At 39.4% G+C, this 22,808-nt stretch overlaps 8 protein-coding genes across 8 annotated transcripts; 7 read left to right on the top strand and 1 right to left on the bottom strand.

Moving 5' to 3' along the window:
• Positions 1-2,074: 2,074 nt before the first annotated feature.
• On the top strand, positions 2,075-3,775 carry EAE97_010850 (uncharacterized protein; the record flags this gene model as incomplete). The annotated part of the gene is made up of 3 exons (XM_038881365.1): positions 2,075-2,438; positions 2,573-2,891; positions 3,085-3,775. 3 exons carry the CDS (start codon positions 2,075-2,077, stop codon positions 3,773-3,775), a joined length of 1,374 nt encoding a protein of 457 aa, XP_038727755.1.
• A 275-nt stretch (positions 3,776-4,050) lies between these two features.
• On the bottom strand, positions 4,051-5,120 carry EAE97_010849 (uncharacterized protein). The gene is made up of 3 exons (XM_038881364.1): positions 4,934-5,120; positions 4,576-4,869; positions 4,051-4,412 (listed from the first exon to the last, which is right to left on the bottom strand). Exons 1-3 carry the CDS (start codon positions 4,993-4,995, stop codon positions 4,175-4,177), a joined length of 594 nt encoding a protein of 197 aa, XP_038727754.1. The 5' UTR covers positions 4,996-5,120; the 3' UTR covers positions 4,051-4,174.
• A 640-nt stretch (positions 5,121-5,760) lies between these two features.
• On the top strand, positions 5,761-7,669 carry EAE97_010848 (uncharacterized protein; the record flags this gene model as incomplete). Its single annotated transcript, XM_038881363.1, has 4 exons — positions 5,761-5,810; positions 5,894-6,015; positions 6,086-6,407; positions 6,508-7,669. The coding sequence occupies 4 exons, from the start codon at positions 5,761-5,763 to the stop codon at positions 6,770-6,772; spliced, it is 759 nt and encodes a 252-aa protein (XP_038727753.1). The 3' UTR covers positions 6,773-7,669.
• A 111-nt stretch (positions 7,670-7,780) lies between these two features.
• On the top strand, positions 7,781-11,963 carry EAE97_010847 (uncharacterized protein). Its single transcript, XM_038881362.1, has 4 exons — positions 7,781-8,218; positions 8,275-8,818; positions 8,869-11,326; positions 11,473-11,963. The coding sequence occupies exons 1-4, from the start codon at positions 8,208-8,210 to the stop codon at positions 11,631-11,633; spliced, it is 3,174 nt and encodes a 1,057-aa protein (XP_038727752.1). The 5' UTR covers positions 7,781-8,207; the 3' UTR covers positions 11,634-11,963.
• An 876-nt stretch (positions 11,964-12,839) lies between these two features.
• On the top strand, positions 12,840-14,115 carry EAE97_010846 (uncharacterized protein; the record flags this gene model as incomplete). Its single annotated transcript, XM_038881361.1, has 2 exons — positions 12,840-13,061; positions 13,165-14,115. The coding sequence occupies 2 exons, from the start codon at positions 12,840-12,842 to the stop codon at positions 14,113-14,115; spliced, it is 1,173 nt and encodes a 390-aa protein (XP_038727751.1).
• Positions 14,116-15,832: 1,717 nt separating this feature from the next.
• Positions 15,833-17,390, top strand: EAE97_010845 (uncharacterized protein; the record flags this gene model as incomplete). The annotated part of the gene is made up of 2 exons (XM_038881360.1): positions 15,833-16,002; positions 16,136-17,390. The coding sequence occupies 2 exons, from the start codon at positions 15,833-15,835 to the stop codon at positions 17,388-17,390; spliced, it is 1,425 nt and encodes a 474-aa protein (XP_038727750.1).
• A 431-nt stretch (positions 17,391-17,821) lies between these two features.
• On the top strand, positions 17,822-19,081 carry EAE97_010844 (uncharacterized protein; the record flags this gene model as incomplete). Its single annotated transcript, XM_038881359.1, has 3 exons — positions 17,822-18,188; positions 18,261-18,521; positions 18,675-19,081. The coding sequence occupies 3 exons, from the start codon at positions 17,822-17,824 to the stop codon at positions 19,079-19,081; spliced, it is 1,035 nt and encodes a 344-aa protein (XP_038727749.1).
• Positions 19,082-20,922: 1,841 nt separating this feature from the next.
• On the top strand, positions 20,923-22,099 carry EAE97_010843 (uncharacterized protein; the record flags this gene model as incomplete). The annotated part of the gene is made up of 3 exons (XM_038881358.1): positions 20,923-21,377; positions 21,433-21,466; positions 21,547-22,099. The coding sequence occupies exons 1-3, from the start codon at positions 20,969-20,971 to the stop codon at positions 22,097-22,099; spliced, it is 996 nt and encodes a 331-aa protein (XP_038727748.1). The 5' UTR covers positions 20,923-20,968.
• Between the last annotated feature and the right edge of the window lie 709 nt (positions 22,100-22,808).

Below are 22,808 nucleotides of genomic sequence, written 5' to 3'. Positions count from 1 at the left end.
AATTTATATATTTTGTAAATTCCCTAAATTTTCTTTATAAAAAAAAATAAAAAAAAACTATTCTATTAGTATATATAACTATTAATAAAATAATAAATTCTTTTAATTTATTTTATTTAATTTTTATTATTCTATCTTTATTATAAATGCTAATACTTATTATTCTTTTTATAATTCTTTTTATATTAATTATAAAATTCTTTTTATCCCAATTATATATATTTCTCAATTATATATTATATTTTATAATTACTTTTATTAATTAAATTAAAAAAAATAAAATATTAGTAAAAGTGTTTTAGATAATAAAAATCAATAATAATAGAAAATAGCTTAAATTAGATTATAAAAATAATTAAATATAGTAATATTATCAATTTTCATATACAAATTATTGATATTATAGAAATACTAATTTTTAAAATGTATTAAATATCTTTTAATAAAATTATTAATTTAATTCTTTTTTATCTCTTTATTTAGAATCTCTTTTATAAGATTTCTAATTATATAACTTATAGGAGAAATAGATTTTTATATTAACTTATTAATTTAATTAATTAAAATCTTCTTTTAATTATTAGAAAATATTTATTTTGTATTAAAAAGGAATTGTTTTTTTGAGGTGATTTTATTTTTATATTATTGAAAGAATATGGATTAATCAATTTTAAAGAAATTAATTATTTAAATATATTTAGGAGTTTGAATTCCTTTCAAATAATTTAATATAAGTTTTATACAAATCTCTAAAAATATATTATCAATATTTGAAGCCATAATATTGATATTTTCAAAGTTGTGCACGTAGTAGGGACGTGCATATAGTGGGGAAATCGGTTATAATGCCCATCCCAAATAAATAGTCTTATCATCCGTCTTTCTTCAACGAAGAGTCGGACAATTGTAGTCAGATAATCCTAGTTCAATATAATAAATCACAGGGATAGATGAGTAATTGTTTTACTTCTTGGTGGAGAGTAATTGGTCTCTTTGATCTCATCCCAAGTCATATTAGTAAGTGTCTCCAACTTTTCACTCATTACTCCCCTTGTTCATATGATCAGCATCTTTCCCCTTGTTATGACGACAAGTACCCGTCGATAGAAAGTCTACTTCGAGCTGCGATAGTAATATTTCAGAATCCCTATCCACATTGATCTGATTTCCAGGTCCTCGATCTCTCAGGTTGACAATCCAATAAGTGTATCGACCATAAAGAAAGTACTTGCAAAATGGAATAGAAAAGTGGACAGCTTAATAGGTTTGACATCATCATAAATTTGACGGCAACCTCGTAGAAATGAGGTATCTTTTCGTTGTATTGGGATCAAATCCTACAACACAGAACGACCTTCTAAATTTTGTAGATGTTTGTGTGAAGCTCCAAAGAGATCCTAAGGAGACCTGGCGTTAGATTAAAGGGAGCCCTGAACCTGAATTTTGATATATCCGAGTATGGACGTGATTGATGGCACAAAAGTAACTTTTAATTGTTGAAATTGAAAGTCAACAATTGAAAGACATAAATATAACCTCATTAATAAAAGCAAAATATCCCACTGTACAGCGTCACTTAGAGCTTGTGTGTATACATGACTGAAGACCCTCCTGCGTTCAAAGTCACTCCATGACGAAGAAATTCAAGGTGTGAGTCAGGAACTACCATCATTCTGATTGTAGAATCTAAAGTTCGAAATTCACCAGCCTCAATCGATTTAGCTCGTTGAAATTACCTATATACCTAGTGATCACACTGATAGTGTCCAAGACTACTTCGAAATGAGAGCGATCTGCGGAAGGCCTCTAGTTCTATGGTGGGGAATGTGTCAAAAGATACCATAACACTGAACCCTTAAGTCAAGATTCAAAAAGTAGTACTTCGATGTCAACAGTTTGAAACCGTACAGAATATCATCTAAAGCCGTGGTGATATTATGATGTTGTGACTGATTGAAACCACATACAAAAGTCCAAATTCAAATCTCGCGAATGGTAGGTTGATGTCCAATCACGTGATATTCTCTTCACATCTGCGGAGGAGTTTCATACATACGAAAAGGCGTGTAGGATTATGGCCGAGTCGAAAGTTCCAAGTAATCAAACATTAAACCTCCCATCACACATACTTTATCAAAATTTCAATAAAACTGTCACCTTAATTGATATCCCGCAATCAATCGAAGATGCTCAATCACTTTCCTCTGAACAATACGCTTCGCGTCCGAAGACTGAGAAAAGGTTAATATCTTGTAAACCAATAGATACGCCCTATCCATCACTCGAACCTAAATCTGCAAAAGCTCTTAGGAATGCTCCAGAGAAGAGAATTGAGGAATTGATGTTGGAGCGTTATGTTCAACTTGCGCTTGATGAGATGATGAGGGATGAGAGATGGGAGGGGAAAGTTTGTTTAGAGAGGATTTGGGGAGAAGATGGTGAGTTTATTTGAATGTTGTCTTTAAAATTTTCTACCTTTTTTTCCTTCTCTTTCTTTTAAGTTTAGGATGAGTATGAAATTGTCTAAATTCTAGATCTAGTTGGCAAATTTATTGACATCATTATAATTTAGAGGAACCCAAAAGGAAAAGGAAATTTGTCCCAGAAGAAACGGAGAAATCTCAGCAAAGCGTCATCAAAGTTGAAAATGCATCGGAACTTTCAAAACACGTTGATATCAATGGGGTTTCGGGAACAATGCCACCTAAATCTACAATGATATTTGGCAATATACCTGGAAGTAACATTTCTTCCAATATAGAAATACATCAAGACTTTCCAAAATTCAAAGTGATAATTGCCGACCCCCCTTGGCCTAATCGATCTGCTTTCCGGAAAGATTCTTATGCTACCGCTTCGGGATTTGGAGGAATAGAGAGTTTGTTGAGATTGTAAGTTTCTAATTCCTTGTTCTTCTCTCGAGCTCTCCCTCGGCTTTGACTGTACTCTGATTTTACATTTTATCATGTCTGATTGCGTATTTGATGTACATCCGTTTCTTTATATATAGCTCCATTTCCGTATCTAGGTTTATCAACCACATCCTCTCTTAAAATCTCAAGCTAAATTTCTGATCAAATACAGCCTACCATGCCATAAGATAGAACACAATGGTTACGTTGGAATATGGATAACTAATAAACCCGCTTTCCGCTCCATGCTCTTGGACAAAGGAGGGATGTTTGATCACTGGGGTCTTGAATTAATTGAAGAATGGATTTGGCTTAAAGTTACATCAAATGGTGAACCGATGTGTGAGATTTTAGGGACATGGAGGAAACCATGGGAGATTTTACTTGTGGGACGGAAGAAAGATGAGAGGGAGAGTGTTGGAGTAGGAGACTCCGGATTCAAGAAGTCTGTTGGGAATGAGGAATTGAATATTGAAAAAGAATATGACCTCGAGGGATCAAATCAATCTTCACCCTCATCCTTACCCTCACCCTCACCCTCGCAAACTCCATCACAATCTGAAAATTCAAACCTCCCCATAAAACGAAGGATTATAATTGGAGTCCCTGATTTACACTCACGAAAACCTAACTTGAGGTTTCTTTTTGGACAACTACTAGGGTTGCAAGATTATAGGGGTTTAGAAATCTTCGCGAGGAATCTCACAGCTGGCTGGTGGGGGTGGGGAAATGAACTTTTGAAATTTCAGAATGATGACGCTTGGGTTGTTGAGGAAGGCTGTGATGATGTTGATAGAACAGTTGATGTATTAAAAGTAAATGATGGACATGATAGAGAGGATGAAAAGAGTGACCGGGAGTGAAGAGAGAAGGATATCAATTGTCAAATTTGGAAATACATTCGGGCTGATATTGTTGGGAAACTATGTGAATGATGTTAATGCGTCAAAGTACAAATTGGACGATTTCAGAGGCAGCCGAGCAACATTGGAGGTTCTAATCAGCTACAACACCACCAATGAGCTCTTTCAAAAATCTTTAGTATATCAGTCCAAGGACTCAACATAGTTGCGAGTGGGAAACAATTGAAATGATAATGGTTGAAAGAAACCCTGAAACGAAAAATGTCAAATCCGAATTGGTGCATAGATGTTTTTATTCTTCATGTTCATATACCCCATTCAATGAATTATTCATACAATGTATCTCGCCATATACATGCTCTTCCAAAGTTTAATGGTTACACTTCCTCAAATCTTCAACTATTCCCGTCTTCCAATACGTGGAACCTTCACATCCATCTCAACCTCAACTTCCTCTCCTACATTCATCCAAGTATCTCTCGTAGGTGCCCATTTCTCTTTTCCTTGCAAAATCTTCCTTGCTTGCTCTGCGATCGATAGACGTTCTTTGCTGGGCTTTTGTTTGGCATCCGGATATTGACCTGCTTGTAATTCTTGTTCGTATTCTTGACGTTTCTTGACTCCTTCTTGATCCCAACTAGAAGTATCAAATGATTAGCATTTGTGCTTTTGCTTGTGCATTCCAATTCTCCACTCTAAGATTTTCTTTCAAACATTCATTCCCTCGACTTTCCCCCACTACACCAATCATTTCCCCGCCAAAGATATAGAAATCCTCCGCAATCGAAAATAAAACATACTCAGAAAAGTCCTTGGGCTCTTCAGGCCACACAAATGGTCTATCCATCTCCACCATCATCCTCTTGATACTCCTCGGCCTAAACCATTTCCTAGGTGTTGGTACTTTTGCTCCTGGTTTTCCTTCCCTCAATTTTTGCGCTTGAATATAACTTCGTACTCCTCGAACCTCTATTCCGTATGCATTCCATAAATAATCTCTTAAGTCTAATTTGTTCAAATTGAGGGGCACGATAAAAGAAGCGAAGGAGGGTGGTAGATTTGGTGTGCGGAGAAGAGTTATGGTGAAATTGGGACTATAGTAAGAAGAGGAGTTAGTCTCCAGATGGTGAGAAGCGGGATGGTGAGGGAAGATCGTACAGAAATACTTCTTTGCGACCCATTTTGGGCGCTCGAGCGACGGCCGTAAGTGGTGCTGCCATTGTTGATGTGGAATTGGGTTTTGAAGCTATTTGATTGAAATCACCAGTATCAGATAAAAATAAGCGCAGGAAATATTATCGGGATTCATTTGACGCGATAAGCACAATTACCCGCGAGTATCTTTCTCTTGGGGTTTCTGATGCGTCGCTTAGTCATGTTTTCGTGAAGACCACCAGGGCGAGAGCCTGGTGAATGCCCACCACTCATATCTCGTAAAGCTTGTCCGGCTTCTAGCGTTTCCACCATCTGAACGATTATTTTCACACAACATCGTCATCAATCCCATCATTACCTATCTACCAGTACTACCAAGGCATCTTATGGCGAATCACCAATCATATGGCTTCATTGATGATCACAACTCCTTCCCGCATTAACCACAGTTTTCCGCAATGACTTTCCTATAAAAGCATCCACTGCGAAAAGCGAGCTTCGCAATCCTTTTCTCCGATGAGTTTCTTCGGAATTATACCATTGCGATGGAGTTAACAGCACGGATATAACCTCTTCCTTCCCAGTCATGAAATGTGAATTTGATAAGCATTCACATCAATGGCCCCGTCAGCTCCACTACCTACCTGGTAAATAGCCTAGTGGAGGGGTAGATTTGGTCATTCTAGATCTATGCGTGCCTGCGTAATTTTTTATTATAAGTATCGATTGTTGCTGTTGTGTTTTTGATCAATAACCTTGGTGATTTCCTTTACCTTTTATATCAAAACCTGAATATAAATCTACTTTTCAAACCTCGATACATATTAAAAATGGCTTCAAACCCACCTCAAAGATGCTGCACCCTAGGTGTTAAGCACGAGTAAGTTTTTATTCTCTCGATGAGATGAGCTCTTGGTGGGGTTCGGGTCTATGAATTTGAAGCTTACAGAAATATTATCTTAGGGGTACACCAACTGGATCAACCATCAAGATTGCTGATACTATTGAGACCTATGTTGCTGAACCTAAAGAAAAGGTTTACAAGGATACTGCCATTCTTTACATTCCAGATGTTATCGGTATCTGTATGTATTTCCTCTACTATATTCACAATGATTTCAACTTCAAGCAACTAATCGGAATTCCTTTAACCAGGGCAAAACTCCCAATTGATGGCTGATCAATATGCCGCCAACGGTTACTACACCATCATCCCCGATGTCTTTAATGGCGACGCACTTTCTCTTAATCGCCCTGAAGATTTCGACTTTATGCAATGGTTGACCAAGGGTTCTGATGGAAACAACCCACATACATTTCCACACGTTGATCCTATTATTCAAAAGTCCATTGAATTCTTGAAGTCTAAGGGATACACTAAGATTGGAGCTGCTGGATACTGTTTTGGTGCTAAATACGTCGCTCGATTTATGGCTGAAGGAAAGGGTATTGATGTGGGATATGTTGCTCATCCTTCGTACGTTTTTCATATCATTTCCTTCTTTCCCCTTTTTCCAATCCCCAAAACTACCCTAGTTTAAACCCCAACCCTTGAGTAACAAACTAACAAACTCAAGTTTCGTCGATGAAGATGAACTCCGCGCAATCAAGGGACCCTTCTCCATCGCAGCCGCTGAAACCGACGAAATTTTCCCATCCGAAAAACGTCACAAATCAGAAGAAATCCTCAAGGAAATCGGTGCTACTTATCAAATCAACTTGTACAGTCAAACTGTTCATGGATTCTCGGTTAGATGTGATTTGAGCAAGAAGGTGGAGAAATATGCCAAGGAACAGGCTTTTATTCAGGCTGTGACTTGGTTTGATGAGCATTTGATTTAAAGAAAGTGAGACGAGGTTGAGGATGAAATTTTGAGAGAGGGGGGAAAGTTAAGGGATGTGGAGTCGAAGGGAATGGGCAATGATGGGGAAAAGTTTATTATGTGGGTGGACGGGGTGAGGTAGAGACTGCTGTGAGGTGAGTGAGTAGGTAGGTGTTGGTTGGAAGGCTGTTAATTGGAAAGGTGATCAAAACGCATAATTTATGAATGGTGATTTTCCAGGACGACTTAGGTCATCAGGATGAGATGGTGAGAGGATATTTAGATTATAGTTTTATGAGTGATTTTATATACAGATTGAGAACAGAAAGAGGTTTAGTAGAGTTTAATCGTATATTATGCAAGAGGATGCCGTTGCAAGGAGCAATGAAGCTCGGTAATTGAGGGGTAAGCAGGCGAGTATACTTCAAGGTAATCAAATAGCGTTTGGGGGATTTAGGGGTGAGACAGTTGATTTATAGAGGATGACACTTGCATTGACACCTCATTAGATTAGTTCTGGAGATACCACTGCTCATACTCATCCAGATGCTTTGACTATGAGGACGAATAACCTTTCAAGGGAAGAAGGGGTGATGGTGATACGGTACTCTGATATTGTGGTATCTATGGTTTTTAGTATTTTTGGAGTTGGCATGAATAGTTGGAAATTAGAGGATTTTTGTGGTATATGATGTAACGAAAGGTTCAAAGAATTCCTAGCAGTGGTTAGGTAGATACCGGTAGTGGATAGGAAAATGTTTATCACGTCTAACTTTTTATACCCTTCCAACATACCTATCTCGAGCCTATCTACCTACCTAGTTGGTACCTATTACACCTAGGCATTTCCAGATGCTCACTCACTTAGTGACCTCTCTTTCTATGACGTTTAACCAACTTCCCATCAGCTGATTCGGCGATAAGAGTAATATTACCGTCTTTCGCTTCTCCATCTTATCAGAACAAATGAATCAATTTCTCCATATAAAGTTCCAAGAAAAAAGAAAATAAATGGACAAGGATGAAAGCTCCTGCAAGGCGGAGGTGAACCCTTGTGAATCATGTACTTGAGGGACATTTTCTTTCCAACGTCAGTAACAAAGATTGACCAAATTTCGCACCACTTTTTCCCAACATGAATACTTGCAGATGATCTACGATACCTTGTTGCATGCCGAATATTATTTCTAGATTTCTGTCAAGGAGATTATTCCCCATGTGCCAAGCGAGGAGATGGTAGACGGTGCCTTTTTTCTTTCGATAATGATATGATAAGGAATTGAAACAAACAGATTGATTGATTGATTGATTGATTGATCGGACGGATTTGAAGAAAAGTAGAGAGATAGGATCAGGACCCCGCATCTTAGAAGAGCTTAGAGGCATGACCGAAAAGCTTGGTAAAGCATTCAAGAGGAGCATTATTTGCTAGAGCTATCAATGAAGAAGACAAGATGTCTTCCGGGTATGGTATTTCCATGTTCATCATTCTATGTCTTCAACTAACAATTTCTAATACAGTTCACTCAAGGACCTGACGAAAGCAATCAAAACATCAGTAACAACTTCTACCCGATTACCACTTCCCGACGACCTTGTGCGAATTATCCATACCTACCTTGAGAAGAATTCTACCCACGATGAATCTGACGCCACGAAAATTCAGGAGGAATTACTCTCCATTTATGAAAAGGATATCTGTGACCATCCTACCCGCTATGCCCCCTTCCTATCCATATTGCGAAGATTACGAATCTCGATAAAGGGTGGTGGTAGAATGCTACAATGGTGGGATAAATTATGTATACCAGTATTGAGTCATCTTGGAGAAGAGAAGGGATTGGCTTTGGAAGCTAGGAACACTTTACTGGAAATCCTTATTTACGACGAAGATGAGGACCATGTAGAAGATGCCATTACTACTTCGGATACAGTGGCAGAGAATTTAATTGCGATCTGGTTGGCAAAGTGTAACAGTGTCGCAACAAACCTTGATGAGAATTCAAGATTCATCGAGAGTCAATTAAGGAGTATACTTATATCATTTGGAAGGAAGAGACCAAAGGTATGTACACTATAATCCGAGAATGGAGGTTAAATTCTAACGGTTTATAGAACTTCTTGACTGCCATCAACCAATTCTTCGTTAAAAAAGACAGTCGAATTCTTGCCCTCTCATTACTTTGCGAATTCATTCGACATCAACCTCCTCACTTACATCAACTCCTTCAAACTCCTCTCTTCGAGAATCTCCTACGATGTTTACAAATAGATACTTCGACTCGAGTGGTATCATTGGCTATGACGGCATTGATTATGTTCCTACCTCATATTCCAAGCTCTCTCTCCAGGCACCTCCCTGCGCTTTTCAATATCTACAGTAGAATGCTTTTTTGGGATCGGGAACGAAAGTATGAGGATAATTCGGCATCTGACGATCAAGATGACAGAAGTACTCACAGTACAAGTTCATGGACTAAATTATCTTACTTGCTAGATTCGGAAGATGTATCTGTTCCGGAATTGTTACACTATTACACATTTCTTTACGGCCTCTATCCAATGAATTTTATGAGTTACATTCGAAAACCTCAAAAATTCCTAAGGCATCAAGGATTCCCAGGAGCCAATGAATTCGCAGTTGAACCTATGGAAATAAGACAACGATCTGAACCTTTCAGACAACTTCATCTTTTACATCCAAATTTCTTCACAATGACTATTGATCAGGAATTGTCAGATACTAATCGATGGATGAAAAGTGAAGCATCGGATGTTGTGACTGAATGTATGGCACTATACATACCAGGATATGCTCAACAAGCTCCATTATCAAGATCACAATTACCAAATCTACACATTGATACTAATGCCGACGTTCCAGATCAACCACTGACAGAACATAATGCATTCACACCTGCTCAATCTCGACATGCAAGTTGGAGATATGCTGGACCGCCTACCATTGCATCACCAGAAGCACTACGAAATTCTGTATTGAGAAGGGCATCTTTCACAAGTCAATCAATGCTTTCGATTGCGGATTCCCCTATTTTGAGACCGGAAAGGCGATTAGATAGTCCTACATTACCTCCAGTCATGGCTACATCGCCTTCACATACTCATTTACAAGATATGCTGGATTCTCAACGAGCTGGTTCAATTAGAGGTAGTATCTATCAAACTTTAACGAACGATAGCGTACAATCACTTGCGTTGAGTCATCATGCCCAAGATAATACTTCTCATGTTGATTCATACTTACAATCACTCACCCGTGCGCACGCCCTTCGTTCACCATCTTTGAGACCCGGGACAAATGATTCTACGAAAGTTGCATACTTACAGAGAGATATTATGTTATTGAAAAATGACTTGAATTTTGAACGCTATCTTAAACAGCAACATCTTACTCACATTGGACAACTTCGTCGAAAGGCTATTCGTGAAGCAAGAGTCGAAGCCGAAACTCAAAACTTGATCAATTCCAACAAAATCTTGAGAGCCAAATTGGAAGATGCCAAGAAAGCCATGGTACAGATGAAGAAAGAATTTGACAAGAGTCGAAATCATTCTAGGAAATGGGAATCTGATTTGACGGCTAAACTGAGATTATTGAAGGAGGAACAAAAGAAGTGGATAGTGGAGGGTGATCAACTGAAGCGTGAATTGTCTGCTTCAAAAATCGATATACACAATCTAAGGCAATTGGTCGTTCAAGCCGAATATAAGGTTTCTCATGCTACTCAAGAAATTCAAGTGGTGGAATCAAATAAGGAAGAATTGGAGCGATTACGCATCGAGGCCGAAAAGCTTACTACGAAGTTACGAAGATATGAAGCTTTAGAAGTTGCAATGGATCAAGCGAAGCAAGATGAAGAACAAGCGTACAATGCTATCGAAATCCTCAATATGAAATTAAAAGCCAAGGATGCGGAAATACAACAATTGATTGTCAAATGTCAAAAAGAAGTTCAAGAAGCACAAAACGCCAATCAAACTGGTTTTAAACAACTCGATCCTGCAAAACAAAAGGTCATTGATGAGGCATTAGCTGGATCGCGACGACGCATGGATGATATGAAGAAAGCCCATTCTAATCTTTTGAAACGGTTTACCAAGTTACAGCAAGACTATCTGGAAGCACTTACGGCGCAAGATAGAGTGTCTGATTTACCTATGAGTATTGATGGATCACCTGGGCCACATATTCCTCCAAGAGATCATCGTCGATTAACTCATAGCTATTCAGATTCGACAAGGCCGGGAAGTCTTGTACCTAAAGCAACATTTCCACTTACAGGTACATCAAGTTTTGTTGCTCGGCCCAGGATAGATTCTCACAGTCCAACATCAGGCCACGCATTTAGGTCAACACCTACAAGTTCACCTACAAGTCCAGATTTTTATGGAGGTAGATTTTCTCATTCAAGTAACTTTGGCCCAGCTCCTGGTTCGTCACATTCGGACGGGACAATGAGTAGAGATGGCAATAATAGTGATAGGGATTCTTTGGAAGCCCAGGCCAAGCCAAAGGTTAAGCCGCAAAGTGAAATGAGAGGCTATGGTCGTGGTAAGTAAATCATTTTTTCAGTCTAGTAAATCGTACATTGAATTCAAAGTTGAAGAAAGTTGAAAGTTGAAAAAAGTTAAAGAAACATGATACTTTGTCTCTTGTGTTTTCTGACTCTTTATGATTATTGTCTAACATTCAAACAGGAGGAGTTGGAAATATTGGAGCAGTGAAGAAGGATAAGGATAGTGGAAAAGATAAAGGGAGGAGGGAGGGGAGTGGGAGCGGTGCGGAAGAGAGTTCAAAGAGTAGTCCAAAAGAAAAGAAAAAAGGGAGTGGGTTGAGAGGGTTGAGAGCATTTGTATAAAGTAAAAATTATTGAGTTGATTGGATGGATGGATGAATTAAGTGCATATGGGAAGGGTAGGAAGCGAGTGTTACAAAATGGTGATTGGGCGGGATGGAATGGAAATAGGAATGGGGATGGGGAGTTGGAAAACCGTATATAATCTGTGCGATTGCTGGTCTACTTTGTTTTTCATGGGTTGATCAATGATGGTTGATTATTTGCTTCATCTATCGTCCTCACTAAAAGTGTTAGGTATGAAAATGGTATGGAATGGGAATAGGGATGGGTGGTTTACATTGATGAAAAAGTTTGAAGGTGTAGTTATATGAACATTTGAATTTGCAAATACCACTCTTCTTCTGAATTTCCAACTCATTTTTGGAGTTTGTTCTCCTGATATATAGTCATATGAATGTGCTGTTAACTGATAATCGACCGACTATTATTAATTCAACGGAGACTTCTAGCTAGACATTTAGATATCATGCTCTTCTCTGATATCTGGGGAAATATTACTTCTAGGGAAATATTAACGAATCAACTCTCGGCCGATCACGCTGACAAAGTTAAGCCGATGAATACCGTAGACCCGAGGTTTGATACTGAGAATTTTGGTCTCTATATTAGGTAGGTGTGAAAAAGATTTACGAAATAATTCGATTTCAAAAATAAGGAACGCATTTTATAAGTTTGCAAGAGAAAAGAAATGTACAATAATTGAAGCTTTCTATTTGGTCTAAATTTTGTGAATATTGAAGCAATAGTAACCTCTGAAGATTGTATTTGGTGATGGCAAAATAAACATCCATATCATATGTGATCCATCTCTGCGAGGGGAAGATTACCGAGTACCGACCAATTGTACGGCGCTAGTATGACGTTTGTGGGTGAAGGGTCCCAGAAGATTGTAAATAGAAATAGAGACGATACATACCTATACACACATGCGATTTGATTGAAGGTATCTCTTCAAAATATTACGAACGTCACGAACAATTCGATCATTAAGATCCTGCGAATAACTGGCAGATTTACAAATGAAGTCTTGAAAGAAACTTTGCGCCATGGAATGAGAAATTATTATGGTACATTCATTGATAAGAGAAGAATAAGAATCAAACAAATGGGAATGATATGACCAAGCATGCCTCATCGAGCTCAACAAATATATTTACAAAACAGAACGGATCACGAGAGACAAACGACAATAATACAGTCGAAACAATGGCGAGCGCAGTCGCTGATGGGAGGAGAAAATCCGCGCCAGCTATCTGTCCAACGGATGATGATACGGTAGTATTGGGGAATAAACAGTCGAGAATGGGGCAGAAGGAGGGGTATGGAGAGGAGGTGAAACTAAAGCCCGCGGGGAAGGAGATTAGAAATAAACAAAGTTGGGATTATATTTGGAGAACGGGGTTGGCGGGGGGTCTGGCTGGTAGTGCAGTATGTATTCTCTCTTCAATCTTCAACGACTTCTACCTGGGGACTCTACAGGAAGAAATATCTAGGGCATCAAGAGAGATGTATCTAACAACATTTACCCCAGGCAAAAACCGTAGTCGCCCCCCTCGACCGAGTAAAAATCCTCTTCCAAGCCAGTAACCCTCAATTCGCCAAATACACCGGCTCCTGGTTTGGTTACATTACAGCCATGCGAGACATTCACAGCGATGAGGGACTACGTGGACTCTTTCGCGGGCATTCTGCGACTATCCTCCGTATATTCCCATACGCTGCGATTAAATTTCTAGCATATGAACAAATCCGCGCAGCGATAATACCGAAACATGAATACGAGACGCCATTCAGAAGATTGATTAGCGGTAGTTTGGCGGGAGTAACAAGTGTATTTTTCACTTATCCCCTAGAGGTGATGAGGGTTAGATTAGCATTCGAGACCAAAGGACGGAGCGTGGGGTTGGGAGAAATTTGTAGAAGAATATATCACGAAGTTCCGCCGCAGCCTAAATTGTCTACAACAACTGGGGTAGGAGGCCTAGTTGCCGGAGCAGAAAATGCAGTGCAGAGTATCGTTCCCAAGAGCGGGTTGGCGAATTTTTACAGGGGATTTTCGGCGACAATATTAGGAATGTTGCCATATGCTGGAATGTCATTTTTAACGCATGATACAGCGGGAGATTTATTAAGACATAAGAGTATAAAACAGTACACGACACTTCCGAAACCAGCACATTATGCGGAGAATAAACCAGCACCGCTTAGATCGTGGGCGGAATTATTTGCGGGTGGTGTAGCGGGATTGGTGTCTCAAACGAGCGCATATCCTTTGGAAGTGATAAGGAGAAGAATGCAGGTTGGTGGAACTGTAGGAGATGGGAGAAGGTTACATATTGGGGAGACGGCAAGGATGATTGTTAGGGAGAGGGGATGGAGAGGTTTCTTTGTGGGGTTGACGATTGGTTATGTTAAGGTTGTGCCGATGGTTGCGGTAAGCTTTTATGTTTATGAAAGGGGAAAGGGATGGTTGGGTATTTAGAGTGAAGAGTTTAGATGAGAAGCCAAGGGAAGATAAGGGACGAGCACTTGATAGATTTTGGTGTGGTATTGTGTTTCGTGGTATTGATATTGTATGTATGTTTGTATGTATGCATTTTCATTGGGAAGACGGGTATTGATCCGGTGGGAAGGACATATTGATACTAAAATTGGAAGCTTTAGAATTAGAAATGGGAGTTATTTATCATCTAGGTTGGTTCTAATATCAGCTGTTGTCGTTTTGCATTTAAGCATATAGATGTGGAAATTTCTAGTACGGTTATAGTAGACCAAGCGGATCTTCTTTTTTCATTCTTTATCTTTATCTTCATCCTATCTTTCCATCTTATCTCATCTTATCTCACAATGAAGAATCGGATTGGGAATCTTGATATTAGTACGACGATGGGAAGGTACAAAGGCGAAGTCGTGCATCGTCTTGGAATTTTCAGCTGAGAACTACTTGCATATTTGGTGTGTAGTTTGTGCATGGATATGTAGGAGTAGTGTGGTGCTTTTTCTTCTTGATTTGAAGTAGAGCGGGTGAATGCATGGGGTTTGTGGATTTGTGAGATAGGGAGATAGGGAATTAGAATTTGAGGAGCGGAGGCGGAGGCGAAGGCTGGGGATCGGGATTGGAAGAGGCTGAGATCGAGGTTGAGGTTGGAAGGAAGAGAGAGGGAGAGGGGTTGGTGGGTACAGAAGTGGAAAGAAGGTTATGAAGCGGGGTTGGGACCGTACAGTATAGATTTTCTACAAACAAATGTCTTGTTCTGTACAGTGAACGTTCTGGTATCGGTGAGTCGGTATTTAATTTGTCGATTGTTCTCTCAAGACTTTATTTATGCATGGGAACATACCTATTGGAATTGGAATCTGTTGTACTTGTACTTGTACTTTGTACCTGCTTGTACTCTTATTTGTGTAACTATATTGCTCTCATCCCATCTTATCTATTCAGATACGCTTCATTCTTATCATGTTCTTTCTTATAGCATATCTTTCCATTTATCATTTTCTCCTATTAAATTCAATTTTCCTCCCCATTCTTTTCAAGTCACCTAAGCGAGAGGTGTGATTTGATATAATTCATTGAATTCTGACATATTAATTATTCTACCCTATAGAACTTTCAATCCAAACGAACCAGCTTAGATAATGCTCGGCCGAATCTTCTATCCCGCTCTTCTCGCCCCTCCTCTCAATCTCTCTCGCTCTCCACCCCTTTCACTCCCATCAAAAATGAAAAATTTAACTCCCAGTCAAATAGCAACACTTCTCCTTCTCCTCTCAACTATCTCTTCTCTCTTACTCAGCTCTACATTTCTCCCTCTCATCGAACGATACATTTGTAACACTTATACTCCTTCTTCTTCTCCCCTTTCTTTTGCTTCTTCTGAGGTATCTTTATCGTCAGATGATATTTGTAAATCCCCACCAGTACAATCAAGGATAGCGGAGATAAATGGGATATTTCAGTTTTTGAGCTATATTCCGGGGATATTGTTAACGGGACCTTGTGGGTGGATTGCAGGGAGATGGGGGATGAGGAGGGGAGTTGTGGGGTTGGTTGCTGGGAGTGGGGTTTTGGGGGGAGTGTGGTGGGTGGTTGTTTGTGAGTTTTCTTTTCATTTCTTCCCAAGTAATTAGATTTGAGGGAGAATTAGATTCGGGTTGGAATTATAGGTTGTGTGATTTAGAGGTTGGAATTTGTGGAGATGCTAATATTTGATGAGGAAATAGGTTGGAATTCTGATACTTGGGATATTAGATGGATTTATTTGATACCGGTTTCCGATTTGATAGGGGGCGGAAAAGTGGTTATGGTTAGTTTGTTGTATACTTATATCGGTGAAGAGGCGGATGCTGAGGGTGAAAATGGGGGTTTGTATGTTTCTCTTTTATCTCTAGTGCCTTTGTACCTGGATTTACCGTATTATATTTTTCCTTGCATTTCCCAGGCGTCTCATGTATTCTGGAACCTTTTCTTTATATAAAAATGCTGATCATAACTAATCTAGATCCTCTACCTTATACCGTCTCATGGCTCTACAACTTTTCAGTAGTTTCAAAGCTCTTTCATTCGCAGGCTTTCTGTTGAAGTATGAATATGGTGTTTGGGTTCTCTGTGCGCTTGCGGTTGGATTCCGGATTCTTTCCATTGGAATTGCGATGCTTTTACCTTCGGGAAAATTCATCGAGTCAAATGCCAACACACAGAGTTTAGAAAGAAATACAGGTATGGAAAGGGGGAGGTACAGAGATTCCATCGACGAAGAAAACGAGCAAGACGACGATTCAGAAACCATACCAACTTCAACAATTCGCGACACCTCATCCGTATCATCACCTACGAATACAAACTTTTTTCCATCACACACGAAACGAAATTCTCGCATTAATCTGCAAACTTCATTTCTATCTCTAGTTTTTCTCGTCACTTTCTCACTAAAGATTCATATCCTTTACCCTCAATTCACTAGTCTGTCGCAAAATCTTCCATACAATGTTACTACTACCATTTACAGTTTTTGTTTATTGGGTTCAAGTATCCTACTAGTCTTTCTCCCACGAATCATAAAATTCATGAATCGAAGAAGAAAATTACGAGTCTTTTTGATTCGCAACGAAGAAGGAAATGAATCGGGAATTGAAGAAAGAGAAGGAATAGAATGTAATGAGGAAAATGACTTCTTGATTTTAAAATGGAGTTTGCTGGCTAATATTATGAGTTTAATACTCTTGGCACTTCCAACGACAAGAGGAGCAATATTCTGGTTGGCTATTGGAGGAAGTGTGATGGGGAGTCCGGTGCAAGTTGCTTTACTTGCTTGGGGGAGTGGTTTAGTTTCTGATTCGGGCCCAGGAGATTCTGATAATTTTGAGGAAGAGAATAATGTGAGAGAAGGGAGATATATAACTTCCGTTCGAGGTTTGTTACAAGATTTGGAAACGGAAGTGGATGAAATCAATTGTAAAGGAAAAGGGAAAGGAAGTGGAAGATCAGAGATGGAAAAATTCTATGTGAGAATGGGGATATTGGAACAAGTAGGTGCTTGTTTGGGGACGGGAGTATGGAGTTTAGGATTTGCGAAAGGGATGGGTGAGAATGGTGGATTTATCGATTTTTCACGATGGGATACAAAGGGATGGATAGATGAGAAGGGTGGGTTTGCTTTGGCAGCGGGATTGTTAGGTTTGGGATTGCTGGTCGCTGTGAGATTGGAAAGGAAAATTGGGAGTGAGAGTCGAGAGGGAAGTATCGTGCTTTTGTAGAAGTGGAAGGTGCAAGGCAGTGATTTATGTGTGACGAAGTTTGATGACCATGGATCGATAGTAGATTTGTGCCCGGGAGATAATTCCCATGATTACGGTTGAATGATATGCGATGACTTGATGGATATGGTTCCGGTGTAAAAGATCATCGGAGTGCAGTTATGAATGAATATTAGGTTAATCCAATGCGGCATAACACAAAAAGCACCTTCGCATGTTATTCGAACCCTGATTTCCACAGTTCACCGAAGAGGAAGGAAGTGACATGACTTATTATCTCAGCTATTTTCTACATATCATTAATGTTTCAACTTCATGATTATTCACATCACATTTGTTACAGGTCAAACCAACGCTATTGATCAAGCAATTTGGACAACACAGTATCACCAAGCAGTTGTACATATTACCATATTATACATTCTTTCATCATGACTTTTAATCCGAACTCAGACGACCTTGATATTTATGATACGTCGGGTATGTTCTTTCCAGCAACTGAAAAGATCAATCTTGATGATTCAAAACATAAGGTCTTTGGACTGGAACCGGAATTTGAATATTCAACAACAGAATCACTGGTATCGTCAGATTCAGAACTAGAGGAATTCCCGACAAGACCACTGGTATCCCAGATTCCGGAACCTGAAAGTTGTTCGAAAACAACAAAAGCAGTACTTATATTGCCAGACACGAGGGTCATTGATCCTGGGACTTCTCTGAATCTGACTCCTCAAATGAATTTAAGACCATCAGGGGCAAGAATGGTCGACAATAGACTGACCTTTACGAAAATTGGTATGAAAACTTTTATTCTCATTCTTTTTGCTCAAGAAAAAAGATCAAGAAAAAACACTGACTACAAATCAGAAAATAAATCAGAAGTGATGAATGCACTTGCCATTAAACTTGGACTTTCTCCCGCTCTCAAGTTTTACGATGTCTGTTCATTTACTGGAATGAATTCATTGAAGAACATACCTCGTCCTGTCTATGCTCTCCTCTTTTCGATACCTTTCACGTCTACGTGGAATTCAATTACACGTGCAAAGGAAATGGCAAAACCGCCTTATAAAGGGAGTGGACCTGATCAACCTGTGATTTGGTTCAAACAAGCAATTGCTGATGCTTGTGGGTCTATGGTTCTCTTCCATTGCCTTTTAAATGGACAGGCTCATAGATATATTCTCCCGGAAACCATATTATCTAGACTTTATCAACGATCTATTCCCCTGGCACCTGATGGCCGAGCAATGATGTTATATAATGACTAAATTTATGAAGATGCTCACCAAGCTATTGCTGCTTTGGGGGATAAAGCATCATCAACAGGAAAATTCGAGAAGCCGAGACGACATTTTGTGGCTTTTGTAAGGGGTGAAGACGGGTGGTTATGGGAGATGGATGGAACTAGAGGGGGACCTATTCGTAGGGAGCCAAGATTGGAAGAACATGAAGATCTTTTGACTGATGATATATTGAGATTTTGTATGAGAGGATTTGTTGATAGTGATAGTGATGAGGATACTATGTGTAGTTGCATTGCCCTTGCTAAAGATCCAACTGAGGTTGTAACTTTGCCTTTGAATTCTCTTAATCGCGGTCACTTATGTAATGAAAGAAGCGAAGGTGTGCAACCACGTACTTTTTGGGATCCAGCTTGGTATGGTACTGATCATTGGTCCCGATGATGAGTTGGCTCTGATGATGAATTGGTTATGGGGTGAAGGTATTATAACGACCAATAGCGTTACAAAATGGTTTCCAAACTAGCGTCTAGTATTATTAGTTCAGTCTAGAATTTTTATAGCAAGGGAGCAAGGTTAAAAAGATTTCCTCTGTTTTCGACAGTCGAAGAAAAGTATCCAAATAAGTATTGAAATTTATACTTCTTTTAAACTACAACTAATCTTTTTCGCGTTTGCAAAATTCAATGTGATCGGATCTCCATGAACAATTCCTAAGATATAACTAGATCTATGTACTGCGTCGGATGGGAAAATCACTACTGGGATCTTATAGGGTTAAGACTCAGTTCCACTTAAACAATCAATACAATCTATGTCACTAGATGTTGACGGGATTGTAAATTAGACTGAATCTCATACTTCGGAAGGATCGATAAACTAAGCCAGTATGAAGCTACTTGTATGGTTAAAAACATGCTTATTAAATTATAAGTAGTAAAGTATCCTTTCATGCCGTGAACGCCACGATACAATACCATGTCATGCACAACCACTACCGAGGTCTTACATCCCCGCGTTTTCTAGGATCTTTCCCCATGGTCAAAAAATACCAAGGAAGAACAAGACAAGTGTTAATAAATTCATTCGGACTTATACTCGGTGGTAATACACGATCAAATGATTGTGAAGTACTAGATGAAGATATCAGCCGATAAAGAAAAGGGTCCGGTAATTTGGTTCACGAGGGTAAACAACGCATAATTCAAAGATCGATACTACGCTGCTGACACTCTTTGAAACGAAATCTTCAACACTCATTTGGCAATTCAATAGGTAATCTGTAATTTCTGCAGGGCTCACTTAGTGGTTAGGTTACTTCTGTCAGATTGTCGAGTGGCTGAGGCTCAGATCTTTGTGTCTCAAGTGGTCATAAATATTCCGTAGCAATACCCCTTAATTAAAAAGAGTATACATGGATACACGGGAAACGACCAACATTGAACTACATACACTGTGGCTTTGAGGTTGGCGTAAATGATAAGATATAATAAGTCTTCTCATAACTTTCATTCGTGGGGATAGTGTTCGCATATTCTGGTCAGTCATATGTATCACTGCCTGCCTTTTGCCTTCTGTCTCTTGTCAAGCCCAAGCTTTATGGATTCGGATATTGCAAGTCAAATTGGAAAGTGCAATTCGGCGAATAAACATTGAATTCTTCAGGTCCAGGCATGCCAAGAATTGAGATGATCAAATACTCCGGATTAGAGCATCAAATAGTGCGGAAGGGTGGATTGAATGCAAGTTCTTGATATTTGAAAAGAAATACAATGTTCAGTATTGTTCCATCAAGTCAGAACTAGGACTGTTTGTGCAAAAAGAAAGTAATATCTCAGTCGAGGTAGAATTTAGTACCCCGAATTATCTGAATCGTTTCACTGAAATGAGAAATTGGAAGTTTCGCAATTGTCAGACTAAAATCCGGACTATTGGAACACTACCCCGGATTTTCGCACATGGTTTTGATATCAGGAGATACCTTGATTACGTTGCAATCCTTCGCTGTGTGTCTTTTGTAACTCTGATGAGCAAGGAAGCATGTTACACTCACAAGACGGAAATGATATCTAAACTCGGTGGTGTGGTTCATAGCAAGTGATCTAATTAAACACTCATTCTCGTCTTGGGAAAGTGATAGCTCTTTCTATAGTGAGCATATAAGTGCTCATCTTGTCCACTTTGAATCTTCTAATGGCAGATCTTACACTCCTTCTGATTTGACTTCTTGAATTTCCCTTCCTTAACGCGTAATATTCATTGGCTTTTACAGCCTCTGCAAATTCTTGTGTAATCATCTTCATTCCACACATCTATCCTTGATCAATCAAGATGTCTCCTAGATCTACCTTCCTTTACACGAATCTCTTACTATCCTTACCTCTCAAAATTACCGCTCTTGCTCCATATATTCAAGGAACCTATCAGCAGTATGCCACTGCTACTTATAACCTCAAGGACACTTACAACTCTGCCAACTTCTTCTCTTCCTTTAGCTTCTTCACGGGTGAAGATCCTACTCATGGATATGTATCATATCAATCTCAATCAGCTGCCTCAGCACAAGGTCTCATCAACACCAATCATGGCCAAGTCTACTTAGGTGTTGATCATAAAACGGTTAACCCTTCAGCTGGTCGTGCATCAGTCAGACTTACGAGTAATAAGGCATATAATCATGGTCTTTTCATTGCTGATATTGCCCATATGCCTGGATCAATCTGCGGAGTCTGGCCCGCTTGTAAGTAATTCTTTCGAAAAGTTTAGGTTAAATGGTTGAATAATACTTCTTCTAGTTTGGCTCGTTGGTCCTAATTGGCCATTTGGAGGGTAAGTTCTTTCGAATCTTTCTTTTCTCTCGCTTATACCTGGACTTCTCCACCACACCTGAAATTCTAACTATATCTTAGAGAAATCGACGTCATCGAGGGTGTTAATCTCGCCGGCACAAACAGCATGACCTTACATACCGGACCCGGCTGCGTAATCAATACAGCTGGTTCTCAACCCGGTATTACCTTGAGCGATCCGAATTGCAATTCTAACAGCGGCTACAATGGATGCGGTGTGCTTACCAATAAAGCCAATTCCTACGGAAATGGTTTCAACTCTGTCGGTGGCGGTGTCTATGCCATGCAATGGGAATCCTCCGGTATATATGTCTGGTTCTGGCCTCGAGGTAGTGTACCCGCTGATGTCACTGCCGGAAACCCCGTAACGGGTAATTGGGGATTGCCCCTCGTGGCATTTAATGGAGGAAGTGGGTGTAATATTGATAGTTTCTTTGCGAATCAACAAATTGTTTTCGATACGACATTCTGTGGGGACTGGGCGGGATCTGTTTGGTCGAGTGGGAATTGTGCTACTGTTGCGAGTACATGTAACGCGTATGTAGGAGCGAATCCTGCGGCGTTTGCGCCAGCTTATTGGTTGATTAATTCGGTTAAGGTTTATCAACAATAGGGGCTGTATAGGGTGATTAGAAGAGTTGGAGATGAGTTAGAAGAATTGGAGATGAGTTGGAGTGAAGTGAGGGATGTGGAGTTAAAGGCTATGGGGGAAGGTCAGGGTGTAGTTTTTGCTGAACGATGATTCATGTCGAGTATTATGACGTGATGAGATTAGATAGGACAGCTTGTGCGCTCGTTTTGTGGCTGTCTAGTAGACTTTTATATGGGACAAAGATGAGGACATGATTGAAGGTACAGTCGCTACCATAGTTGCTGACGCACTTGAAGATTTATGCAGAAAGTATATAGATTTTGATTTCTGTGTATATAGTAAGGTATCAGATTCGTTTCTAACTTATTTCAATACATGCAAGTTATCGCGCTGATGAAAGACTGTTTTGTTTGCCAGGACTCAGTAATGGCACGATCTATTCGCTCCTCCCCGACCCCTATTCGACTGGGCATACATTCCTGAGTTATTACCTTCCCGTTGGGATGGAAAGATGTTTATGGTTATGTAGAATTCGTCTTCTGAAAATCAGGCAATAACTCTCTCGTTTAAAATCATCGTTATGCATAATCTCCGTCATCTATATTTGAAGTGTCTGCACTTGCAACTTCAAAGTCTAATAGTATTTCAATTGGGGCCTTGGTACCCTTTAATGAAGCGCATTCTTACCATCATATACAAGTTGATGTTGAGAATAGCTATGGAATTGATC

Source organism: Botrytis byssoidea (genome assembly GCF_014898295.1).
Source record: "Botrytis byssoidea strain MUCL 94 chromosome Unknown BBYS_031, whole genome shotgun sequence".
Lineage (NCBI taxonomy): Eukaryota > Fungi > Ascomycota > Leotiomycetes > Helotiales > Sclerotiniaceae > Botrytis > Botrytis byssoidea.
This window is presented reverse-complemented; position numbering and strand designations above follow the sequence as displayed.